The sequence below is a fragment of the Halichoeres trimaculatus genome, unplaced genomic scaffold (assembly GCF_033239565.1).
Source record: "Halichoeres trimaculatus isolate MK-OKI-2021-1 unplaced genomic scaffold, fHalTri1.1 fHalTri1_scaffold_14, whole genome shotgun sequence".
Classification (NCBI taxonomy): Eukaryota; Metazoa; Chordata; class Actinopteri; order Labriformes; family Labridae; genus Halichoeres; species Halichoeres trimaculatus.
In genome coordinates, this window is record NW_027437192.1 from 6,670,102 (window position 1) to 6,683,138 (window position 13,037).

Below are 13,037 nucleotides of genomic sequence, written 5' to 3' on the forward strand. Positions count from 1 at the left end.
GACCTGTGTGTGTCTGAAGGTGTCAGACTGTGGTTTCTTTTGATCCATGCAGTCTCATGGGAGCCTGCAAGGTGTGTTTGAGCGAGCTTGTGTCTGTTTTTAGGACACTCACCAGGTCCCTGCTCCTGCGTGTAGCTGGGCGAGTGGTTGCTGTGTGTGTGCAGGGACTGCGCTCTCTGTTGGCGGGCTGAGTCGCAGGTCTGGTTGGGATGCCAGGCCTGTTTGCAGTGGTAGCAGAACTCAGCGCCGCAGCCTTCTCTGCGGCACACCAACCTGGGACAGCTGGCACAGCCTGAGGCAATGACGGCAAACCTGAGAGGAAGAGACAGAGTAAAAAAGAGTTAATAATTCAGAATGGGATGATGGGAAAAGTCAGGTTATAAAGTCAGAAAACAGATTCAGGAATTATAGCAAGGCATTAAATTACAATCCTCCAATCCATTAAAGCTCGAAGAGATGCACATGCTTCATTTTTTGTGGAGGAACATCATCCAGACAGCAACAACCCAAAACTGTGAATCAACCCAAAACTCCAACAACTTGAACAAGTTGATTCTGAGTGAACGCCAAAGCATGAAATTGGAAAGAGCCTGAGTGCTCAACTTATTGGTGAATGAGCTTAGCCCGATAATGTTTAGTCTTCTTTGGCTCAGACTGGAGCTAAATGGCTTATGAATTCTTGGCTGACATTAACGGGGGGAGAGGAGGACCTTAAACACTGCCTGTGTTTCTCTATTTCCATTAGCTACAAAAGCCTCAACCCAAACTACCTGAAGCTTGTAACAGAAACATATTGGACAAGACTTAATTTACTGTAGTATTAATGCCACAGACAGAAGATCCTCTTGACATTTGAACCGTAGTTTATAAAAGAACACCCTACAATACAATACTATACGATAAAACACACCACAACAACACAACACAACACAATATGAGACAATGCACAGAGACAATGCAATACACATTATATGGCAAAACACAATATATTACGTGATATGATTCGCTTGTTATAAAACAGTTCAATATGATACAATAGGATGTGATCAGACAACACAATGGGATACAACTTGATACAAAATGATACACGAGCTACGATTAGGGATGACAGTGAGGGAGTGGACAAGTAGGCGATTTTCCATGCTGGGCATGAACACAGCATTGTAAGGTTACATACAGGAATAAATATGTAAAATTGAAAAACTGAGATTTTATTATTAAACAAATTTATAGTAATTACCACAAAACACACACAAAAGTACTGAAAATTGGTACAGCTGAGTACCAGTACCAATTGCCAGGTACTGGGCATCTGTACGGTATCATTTCAAATGTAAAAGGTACCCATCCCTAGCTACGATACAATTCGATATGTTACATTACGATATCCTCGCTATGGCATAACACAACCCAATGTTACACAATATGATATGTTACGACAGGATGATACAACATAATACAATATTGTATTGAAATGAATCATGTCATATCTACTGTATCAATATGTATCTTTATCTTTTGTCTCATATCTATCATATTATAACCTATTCAATTCAATGGGATATGACAAGACACTATTTGACATGTCATGACACAACTAACTATAATCCCATAATCCCATGCTGGATGGCAATGTACAAAGCAGTAAGATGCGGCAGGATGCAATACTTTAGATTTGATTGTATACAAAACTTTATGGTATGACACGGTATAACATAATAGGATATAAAGGTGTGTTAAAAATATCGATACAACAATATTGATTTTTCAACTCATAATATTGATATTTTTGTAAAAATAAAAATTCATATTTTAGCCAAGTTGGAAGTAAAATACGACTTCTGTACTTCCACTGCAGTAGATGGCACCAATGAGCTACTACCTTGTATGTTGCCAATACATTGTATAATAAATATCATCTCAAAGTATAATGCTTTTTTTTGTTGCACTGAGCAAATCCATAGATATCAATGTTTCCCTAAGTCCTTTTAATTTTGAGTAATATTTTGATTTCCATGAACATCATCTTAATTTTTTCTTAGTCAATTGTATAGAATATTGCATTACATCACAATATCATGATACACCCTGATACTGTCGCATCGTGACCCAAGTATCGTAATGTGCATAGTATCAAGAGGTTTTTGCCAATACCCACCCCTAATACAATATGCTAGATATGACACCACACGACAAGATATGATTTGCTACAATGCGATATTATATGATAGGGTAGGATATGATACAGTATGATTTACTACGATTCAATTCAATTTAATATGATACTATATGATATGATAAGAAATATTATACAAGGCACAAAATGATGTGTCCTTATTTGCGCTATGAGCTTGTATGTTTGAAAACTGAGGCTGATATTTCATATAATTTGGTCAAATGTGTTATTATGTCAGAGAGTTTTACCAGGTCTTCCTCCCTTAACAAGAATACAATGCATCAGCTCTAAGAGCAAACTAAACGATGAGTCAACCTGCTTTTAATGGAAACTCTGACACGGTGACATTGAGCCAGTTTAAAGGTTACTGTGTTTAACAAAAAACACACTCTGAATAGTGTCAATAACAACAAACAAACAGGTGTCGGTCTGGCTGTTGATGCTTTCGTCTCAGCATCTCACTTCACCCTATCAGGATGTTTATTTAAAGATACAGAAATCAAACCTACTGGTTCGGTTAGCAGCTGTGACTTTTCTGAGAAGAACACTAAACCTACATGATCTCCTCTGTAGAGGTAACACTGGGTGTACTCTTTAAGTTAAGGCATCCTGTCTGGGGACCCATTAAGTGAGCTGTAACTTTACAAATACAGTTAACTCAATCACAGTTTCTAAAAAGTAGAGCTCTCTAATATGGCCTCTAATGGACCCTTTACAAAGCCTGAGAGCCCTCTGTAGTCTGAGAGAAGAGAGAGGAGATGTGATCAATGAAGTAATCACTTAGGAACAACACAGAGTGAGGAGACAGGACGAGGTCGATCGATACGAATCCACAAAGTTTAATACTGAGAGAGAAGACGCTCAGAGGAGCCGAGTGCTCACTGTGCTGAGGAGAGTAAATAAAGCAGAGACGCAGTTACACAGACGCTGTGTTTAGAAATGACACATTAGACAGGTTGAGGCAGCAGGTTATTTCTGTCAAACCAAACAAGCGTTAATAGACCGTGTTCTGTGGTTCACACTGTGATTCTTTTTAAATAACAGCTGTGACTCATGAGACAAATTTGGGACTGTTCATAGATTTAGCAACATCGAGAAATCCCCCTTTAGCAGGGGGCAATTTTTTTATCAAGTTACACCAGAGCTTTCTCTGTCCTTCTCTTTCTTATTTTAGCTCCTTTTTATTTCTCTGTCTTTTGTTATAAACTCAAAATGATGTCATGCTTTGCTGAGTAAATCTACCCTGAGCACAAAACCACTGACAAAAAAACCAACATGGAAATCTTTTTCTTTAAAGCTTCTATAAGGAACTTTCTGTTTGTGTTGATTTTGGCGACCCCTGTGGACAAAGTAATCTTAATTCTCTGCTCCTTTTATCTTGAGTTTAAACCATGATTATCTTTTTTTGACAAAAAAAAAACAAAACCCCCCCCAAAAAAATCCTGTTTCTTCCTAATAAACAGCAGCATTATGCAACTGCAGATTTTTCTACAGAAGGGACTTTCCAAGAAATTTGGGGGCTTCTGAGGAACTCAAAACTTTGGCAGAAAGACCCAGTGTCTAAATTTAGTTCCAAGGTTGTTAATTTCAACCCTTAAAAGTCCTTACTTTGGGTGTAGTACTTTCCAAAGTCCAAGGAACTTTGCAAAAAACCCCCAGCTATATTGAACTCCTCTATTTGACAATGTGTCTTCATCAGCTCCTGGTGTTCCAGTTTAAATAGTGACCCTGTAAACTGGAGACCTTCAGCTGAACGTGTCAGTAGATATCTTGTTTATAACAGCTGTTCAAACACAGAAGAAGTCCTCTGAAATGCATCTGAGTTTAGTTTTTTTAAATAAAAATGTTAAACGTTGTTTGAGAGGGCTGGATCTGGCCTAAGTCGCCAGACAACAGGGTTGCTTTTTAAACCACAACACTGATCAATCTCTGCCTTTTTAAATCTGTCTTCTCGCCTTAAGTTGAGACATTTAGGCTTTTGAATCCACTTTGTCACAAGCGCAGTGACATTAAGCAAGATCAAAAACGGCAAAAGCTGAAACACCTCAATTATGGGTGCGTCTCAATGCGTGTATTTCATGCCGGAAGTACTTTCCCAGTCGCCATTTTGAAGACTGTCCCAAAGCAATAATTGTGCTTGAAGGAAAAGGAGAGAAGATGGAAGAGACTGATCGGAGGAGCTATGATCGAGGAAACAGGAGAGCCGGCTTTGCTGAAGTCTTTTCACTGACCGACACGCCCCCATATGGAATATCACTCTCTGATTGGACGCTGCAGCGGCTCAGACTTTACATGAAACTTCACAAAACACAACAGAGTTTAATGAGAGAAAAGACGAGCTGAGGACCAGCACAGAGGATCGTTCAGAAACTGATCATAAATCTGGTGAAAGTGTTTGTTGTGAATTTAAAGCACAAAACACTGAACTCAACCATCATCAAACCAATATAACAGAGGATTAATACTGAAATCTAATAAATAATAGCTTCCGTGGAACTAGATGGAGACTAGGTTACATTAATAAGTTTCAGAGTTCGCAATCAAGATAAAGGCTGAATAATTCATAAATAATCTAACAATTACGCATTTTACCGGTAAAATGATCCTTGAGCTTCTAAACAGCACACAGAATAAACAGAGAGCAGGTTTTCTTCATGGTAACGTGTGTGTTTAACAGGTTAAAGGAACAGAAAAATCTCTGCTACTGTTTCTGTTTAATCAGAGTTATTATAGCGCACATGCCCAGATGTACAAACAGCTGTTAGAGCTGACTGACAGATGATCCAGAGGTGATCAGCTGATGCCGTCATCAATGAAACACGTCCCAAGAGGATGTCCCATTGCTCTAAAAACAAATCTCCTCCATCCTCTCTCCTCTCTTCATTTCCTCGCGTCTCTCCGTCATCTCTGGTGAGAGGGACTAAGACGCAAGTGAACGACTCAAGTGGAGGAAGGAAGGATGAAACTTTATTGCTTCGAGACGCACCCATTGTCCTTTCACCTACTATGGCGTCATCATCTTCTTCTGCTTACTGCCTCCTGCTGGTCCGGAGGTGTAGTACAATAACTTTTATTGCTAACTCCATATGACACTAGCCTGATTTGTCCAATCTTTACAGAACTTCAGACGTCAATGAAAACCAGGACAGCAGTTCTTTAAGTGCCTTAAAAAGAAGTTCCTGGAACTCAACTAATATCATGATTTGTCACAGAAAAGCCAAATAGAGGCTGTTTTCAATCTAACACCCGCCCTGTGTACAGAAATAGTTAGTTCCCATGCTGATGGTCTCTTTTGCTTTTGTTAAGACATCAATTTTAAGATTAACCAGTCTCTAAATATACCCCAAAGACATTAAAAGAGCTTTAATAAAATGTCAAAGTTCAAACAGAAACACAGGAAACCAAATATGTTGAGGTAAAAAATGTCTCCTAAATTTTTCTAAATGTAGCTACATCTAACTTAAGACTTCGCTCATTGTGCACTGAAGTTATTCTAACACACTTTTTATTATTGCACGTTAAATTTAGCATAAAAGATGGCATTTTACAACAATACCAACAAAAAAGGCAATTAAAGCGAGGGACAGAGAGCTGTCAATCACTGAGGGCATCACAAAAGAGCCCAGTCATCAAATATTGTCACCAAGCAGAGTGTGGAGGAGGGAAAACAAAAGCAGACAGGGATTTAAACATTTTCTGCTGTCAAACAAAGATGATGCCAGTTTTTTTTTTGCACACTCGTCAGCTTCTTAAGTTATACTATTATAGAAAAATCTGAGCGTGGAAGAAGTGATAATTTAGAAAACTTGTAATTGTTTTGGCACGCCTCCAACGCACCAGCACCAACACGTCACTCATTTCCACCTCTTCAGATGCAGCGACAGGCCGGCTGTCAGGGCGGCATGAATTAACAGATATCAGAGGAGACGTGAGGTTGGGATGAGACAGGAAGTGGCATTCCTGCAGAGACATCACTAAAAACATCTGAACTAAAGCTGCTCCTCCTCTGATGATACACGTCCTCAGAGGTCAAGTGACCGACACAGCCTCAACTTTTAAATTACAAAGTATAAACTTTCAATTTAACCGCGGCAAACAAAAACACAGAGATGCCAGTTTGGCATTTTTCCTGCTGCGTCAGCGCTCTGCTGAGAGCTCGTCTAAACAGAAACAGAGCAGCACAGTTTCACATGAGTAATGAACACGCTCTCCACAAAAGAGACGGCTTCTTAACTGCTGTTTTTTTTATTTTTTATAACAAACTGACTCCACCTCTGTGTGAAAACCTGAGTTTACTATTTCCCAAACTGAAGTGTTAGTCATTGTTTGATATTTTCCTGACTGTGAATGTCCTCCTGCATCTGTGTGAGGTAGATTAATGTCACATGTTCCCGTCTGTATCTGTTTCTTCTGTCTTCATTCCACCTCTGTATTTACTGTTTCTGCACCAAAAGTCAAACTTTCTATGCCATAACTTTCTTGGCAATAATTTTGAAGACTCCCTTGAAAATGATATGCTGTATTTCCAAGGGCCTTTCCCAGGTCAATGAAGGACAAACATATTTAAAACTTGGATATTCGTTCGAATCAAGCGACCCAAGGGGAAATTTTTCATATTTTTGGAAGGAAACAGTTGCTTGAGCAGAGAGCAGACTCCTCAGAGCCTCAGAGCCATGTTTCTTTCTGCTGCAGCTGAGTTTGATCAATTTGTCAACAAGGCTAAAAATGTGGAAAACCAGTTTGGCGAACAAGAATCTCAAACCATCAGTAAATTTTTCCATGATTTAACCACAGCGAGAAAATCAAAGTAAGCTGTCCTGAAAAAAAAATATCATTGAGAAAACACATCCATCTCTCTTCTGAATGGACACTTTATTGGAAACACCTGTCAAACTGCTCGTTAACTCAAACATCTAATCAGCCAATCACATGGCAGCAACTAAATGCATTTTGACATGTAGACATAGTGATGAGACTTTAATCAATCAGCTAAAAACAGGAAACTGAGGCTATAACTCAGACGGGCTCAACAAAACTGGACCACAGAAGACTGAAAAACTTGAGTCTGGATTTCTGCTCCACATTCAGATGGTAGGGTCAGAATTTGGCCTCAACAACATGAAAGCATGGATCCATCCTGCCTTGTATCAACGGTTCAGGCTGCTGCTGCTGGTGTAATGGTGTGGGGGATGTTTTCTTGGCTCACTTTGGGCCCCTTAGTACCAACTGAGCATGGTTTAAAGTCCACAGCCTACCTGAGTATTGTTGCTGACCATGTCCATCCCTTTATGAGCACAGTGTACCCATCTTCTGATGGCTACTTCCAGCAGGATAACGCTCCATGTCATAAAGCTGGAAACATCTCAGACTGGTTTCTTCAACATGACAATGAGTTCCCTGTACTCAAATGTCCTCCACAGTCCCCAGATCTCAATCCAATAGAGCAGCTTTGGGATGTGGTGGAACGAGAGATTCTCATCATGGATGTTCAGCTGACAAATCTGCAGCAACTGTGTGATGCTATCATGTCAATATGGACCAAACTCTCTGAGGAATGTTTCCAGTACCTTGTTGAATCTATGCCACCAAGGACTGGGGCAGTTCTGAAGGCCAAAGGGGGTACAACCCGGTACTAGCAAAAACTAATAAGGTGGCCGATGAGTGCATGTTGCTTCTGGTTTTTCTGCGGTCTTTTACTTCACTCCTTACTTTAGTAACTTAAAAAAACGCAACAATGACAGGGGCCCAGAAAGGCTCCTAATAAAATTATAATACCGACAAAAAAAATATGTTGTTAGTTTACAATCAAAACATATACACTATTTTTTTTAATGTACTGGTAACGTTACGTTTATTTGTTTTGGGAACTATGTGAAATGGTTCAGTTGTCCTGGTGGGAGCATTGTGCTGTGCTGAGCAGCTCAGCTGATTGGTTGAAGGCTCCTACCCATCAACTGAGCTGCTAATCCAGCTGCTGTCATCCAGATTCTCCCCAAACAAGGTGGGTTTGATTCATACGGGAAAGTTCTGAAACATTAGCCTGTTGTTGTTTCCTAACTATGTGATTTTTAAGCTAGCTCAAGAGTAACAGATGGTCTTTTTTTCTTCTTTATCTAGAAGGAATCAGTCTTTCAGTAAATAAATGAATCTATATTTTGTTGTATTCAGACTGTGCAGTGCTTCCCTAACCAAGTAACTGTCGTGTTTTTCTTACACAAATATGGAAATTATAGACAAAAATATCATTAAAATGAACAGTTTAATTTTAACAGCGTAAAAAATGTTTGGGGCCCAGTAATGTTTTTCTTCAAGGGGCCCAGAATCCCTGGCAGCGCCCCTGTCTACACCCTCAGCAGCTGAAAACAATCAGAGCAGACAACAAAGACATAGAAATAAATCTAATATACGCTCTTCATCCGGCTAACTCAGGACTTGTTACGGTAGGACGCACAGGTTGCCACTACAGCTTTTTCCTGAGAGAGCATCCCACGTCAACACTCCGTCATGATTGGCTGATTTTGATGCAGGAGCAGTTAACGCTGAAATTTCCCGGCTGGAGCAGGAAACACAGAGGATGACAGAAAAACAAGGAGGGTGAGAGCTGCTGGTGTGATAATGTGGACGTAACTGTGAGGCTTAACGAGTCAGGGGTGGAGGGAGGGATGAGAGGCGGAGGAGTTTTATGACATGCTGCGTGTGGAGAGGAGACATGCACAGACAGTCCTGACAGCGCTCAGCTCCACCAGCAGCCACCTGGGAGCCCTGCTGAGCCTGTAAATACGTTACACACACACACACTAATATCATCTTGTTGTGAACTGAACGTGCAGTGCCGTGACTCACACGCGACCACGAGCAAACACAACGTGTCTGTCAAAATCCAGAACAATGGCGCGCGCACGTCAGCAGTCCAGAGAGCACGTATTGATCTGTTTAATGAAGTCCCCAACTCCTGTTACCCCTGGCAACGCTCCCTCTATGCTGCATCGATAGTCGCCATGGCAACTGACAGCCAGAGGGAAAGGCAGAAGGACGATGTTTGGATACTCAGACGTGACAATCACACAGGATGAGAACTTCACGGCTGGGTAATAAGAGCAGGTGAGAGGTGAGCAGCTGTGCCGTGGTCATAAAAATCAGACACAATTTCACCAAGTAATCATCCTGAGGAGCAAAAACTGAATTATTAGTCTTATCTTTCCCAGTTAGAGAACAACAGATCTCATCTATCAACCTTTCTTTGATAGAAATCCTGTCTTAAAAGGCAGATTTACTTTAAGGTAAGGCTGTATAGAAAGATGGATGATGTGCTGTCTCCCCAAAAGTGAAGCCAAAATCTTTCTTCATAAGTAGCTGCTGTATCGGTCATAAAGCCAGCCTCAACCATGCTAACAGACACAATATGGGTCACACATTCAAATCAAAAGACAGGTCAAATAATCATTTCTCAAACATTGTCTGTCTTTACAGCTAGCTATTAGCGTGCTTTTTAATGGCCGAGGATTCATTTCTCTGAGGCTTTTAGTTTCAGTTGTTTTTCTGATGCTATTAAAGTGTCTTCACCATAGACTGTAAAAAAATGGACGTCCACTTGCTTGGCTCGAAGTGAGGTCTCCACAAAAACTGCTCCCCCTGGTGGCTGGCTGCAGTATAGGTTAAAAAACCAGACTTTCCAGTCATTCCAGATGGGCTGTGGTCAAACTTAAAAAAAATGAATACACCTTGTAGAAATGTTTCTCACGTCCGATTGTTGTGGTGACTTGAAGACATCATTCGACTGTCTTGTATTCAAGTCCTCTTTTTTTCTGAAAAGTTTTGTTTTCATTGGTTATACAAGGCTAAAAACGTGGCTTTACGTAAGGTTTAACGATGATTGACAGCTGCCGTTCTCGTGTATTTTTTCGGGGATTGTAAAACATGTCGGGAGGGAGAATCAAGAAATGATTAGACTCTTGAAAGAAAAAAAAAAATTATTATTTTTGTCACCCAGCTCCACTCAGATTCTCCCAGATTCCCTCACAGTCTGTACTGCACAGACTCTGGCTGCAACTGCTACCAGTGGCTGCGCCTGTGACGGGGGTATTTTGGCTTCAAAACTGTACAAAGATAAATGGCGGAGCCACGCTGTCCACTCTATATACAGTCTATGGTCTTCACTTACTGACAGCTTGGGTGAATTATGTGGTTATTTTGGCGTTGCGTGCAGGTGACGTCCTCAGAAATGAGGACAGGATAAACGGCAAAGAAGACGTATTAAATATTCTGTCTTAAATATTATTTATCAGGCTTCTAATTCCTTTATTCAGAGAAGAAAACCGTGGAAAGGTGAATGCTTTAAGTCCAATTTTATATGATACTTGAATTTTTTAAACTTTGACCTATCAGCCACATTTAGGGACACTTCCCGTGTCAACTTTTGGTGAAATCACAACAATACTCCCATTTTAGTGAAAAAAACCCAACATATTTAAATATAATAACACTAATAACAAACAAGTAATGGAGAACTCATAACACAAATAACCAGAATTCCTGACCAAGACCAAGTTTAGTAATTAAACTTATTAGGTTAGCTATTTGCTATTACCCCAAAAAGCAAGGAGAAATAAAAAAAAATGCACACAAGGCAAAAGCTAAGGTCTTGACAGGTTAAGTGTCTGGGACAGGAGTGATTTTGGCTTCACTTTGATAAAGCAGGAGATGGTTGTGGCACATCATTCATCTTTATAAACAATCAATGGGTAACAACAAAGCCAACTTTTACATGATTTAATAAAGCGAAATACCCTTAGCTTTGAAATAAAGAAACATGCTTCCTTTTTTGTTGGCACTAACTTCAGTTTTAAACTACAAGAAATTTCTTGGCCCATCATTTCAACTTTTGTTGATAAAATTCAGGAGAAAAAATGAAAGTAAACAAAGTTAAATGAGGCGGACTGAAACCAAAAGAATGGGAATGTTGTTTGATGTTTTGTTTTGTGTAATGTGTCTCTGTTTTGGTTGTAGATTTTTATCAGAGGCAGAGATTTCCAGAGAAGCTTTTACTTTGATTGAATTCTTCCCAGAAAGCTTATGTGACGCTCATCAGGGTTTCTATCTCTCTGTTTTGGTTTTTAAATTCTAGCAGCTCAGGAAAACAATAACACAGCTGACAGGAGTCTGTCAAATAAGGCAGGGCTTGGACCTTTTCTCATTATTCTATTTTCCCCCTGAAAAGTTATTGTTTTAGTCTTTTTTGTTAAGAAGAAAATATCTTACCAAATCGTTAAGATCATTTCTTTCTTTACTTAAACACAGGTGGGAGGCAACAGTAGCTTGTTTACACAAAGCAGACATAAGCTTTCATTGGTGGGTGTGTTTGTTTACATGATGAATCTTAAGTCCACTGTTTACTCTGCTTTTAGCTCCTCAACTCCCTGAGATAAACACCTGTCTCTTTAGCTGATAAAGCTCCTCTGCGCTCATGAAAATAGCTTCTTAATTTGTTTTTATGCTTTTTGTTGCTGAGCAGGTGACGAGGGTGAAGAGAGGAGCTAGCAGCTGGGTCAAAAGAGGACGTTAAAAACAAAACAATGAGGTGGAAGACGATGAAACGCTCAATAGACCTAAAAGAAGATGCTGCAAAGGAGATTTTGTGCAGCTTGAGAAGTGCTTTGTTTATATAAAGGAGGAAAATACAAATTAAAGAAACGAATCGGTAAAAGTTAAGTAATCCTTTAATTCCACCAGGAGCTTAAAAGTGAAACTTTACTCCCAGATTTAAGCCCAACCTTATCCTCTGCATATGCTCACTAGGTAAGGAGGCATGCATTTCAATGTGCCGGACGGAAATATTTCAGTTATGAATGTGTGTTTAAGACACGTTTAACTGCTTAGCCAAACTGGCACCATAACAAGTTAAAGCTACTGCTTATGAACGAAGCATGCAGGAGCAGCTGATTGGACTGATGTCAGAAGGCAGATACACTACAAAAATGTGCAGAATCTAATGGTCGTCAGTCAATTTCTCTTCGTGTCACTCCATTTCTCCCTCCTGTTTGATCACATGACCCCTCCCTCATGTGTTTCACCTGTGTCTTATTCCCAGTGTGCCCACTCACAACTTAACCCAACTTAATTCACAGTTTAACATTTTTCGACTTTTGCCTAAATAAAAGCATGCTAGGTCTTCGCGCTCATGACTCATCGGTGACGACGTTGTCTGACCAATCAGTAGCCAGCCGCTGGTCGACGTCACTTCTTAGTATCGGCTCAGCTCGCTTAGAATCAGAGCAGAGTAGGTACTAAAATCTGGCTGGTCGTGGGAGGTATGGGGCTAGCTAACACGCCGCTAACCAGGTAGAGCCGAGAAGAGTTGAGTACAGTGGGGCTAGCGTGCTAGTGGAAAAGGGCCATAAGTGAAACACTGATAGCGGGGTAGCTAAATGCCTTAACCCGTTAACTACCTCTCCTTTTTACTTTCACTTTTGTTTTTTTCTAAATGCAAAGGAAGATTAAGTCTATTTCAATTTTAAATTCAAATTTTAAAAAACGTTGTTTATCCCTTAGGGGCAATTAAAGGCAAGTAGAAAAACAAACAATGTAAAGAACTGTAGACAAAGATGAAACAAAAAAAAAAAAATAGCACAGCACATTGAGTTTAAGACTATTTAGTCCATGGTTCAAAAAATAAATAAACGAATAAATGAATAAACGAATAAATAAATAAATAAATAAATAAATAAATAAATAAATAATAATACAATAAATAAAAATACATAAAAAATAAAAATCTAAATAATAATAATAAAATATTTTTAAAAAAACACCATAACATTCCAACATTCCATCTAAGAAAAAAAAGTCATAAAAATAAATTAAA

The 13,037-nt window shown here is 39.5% G+C and overlaps 1 protein-coding gene across 1 annotated transcript in view; it reads right to left on the reverse strand.

The window, feature by feature from the left end:
* The window catches only part of rnf19b (ring finger protein 19B), a 56,318-nt gene that overhangs the window by 12,549 nt on the left and 30,732 nt on the right, over positions 1-13,037 (reverse strand). Inside the window, exon 3 of the mRNA XM_074687090.1 lies at positions 113-312. Within this exon, the coding sequence (XP_074543191.1) occupies positions 113-312 (200 nt within the window). The remainder of the gene's footprint in view (positions 1-112; positions 313-13,037) is intronic.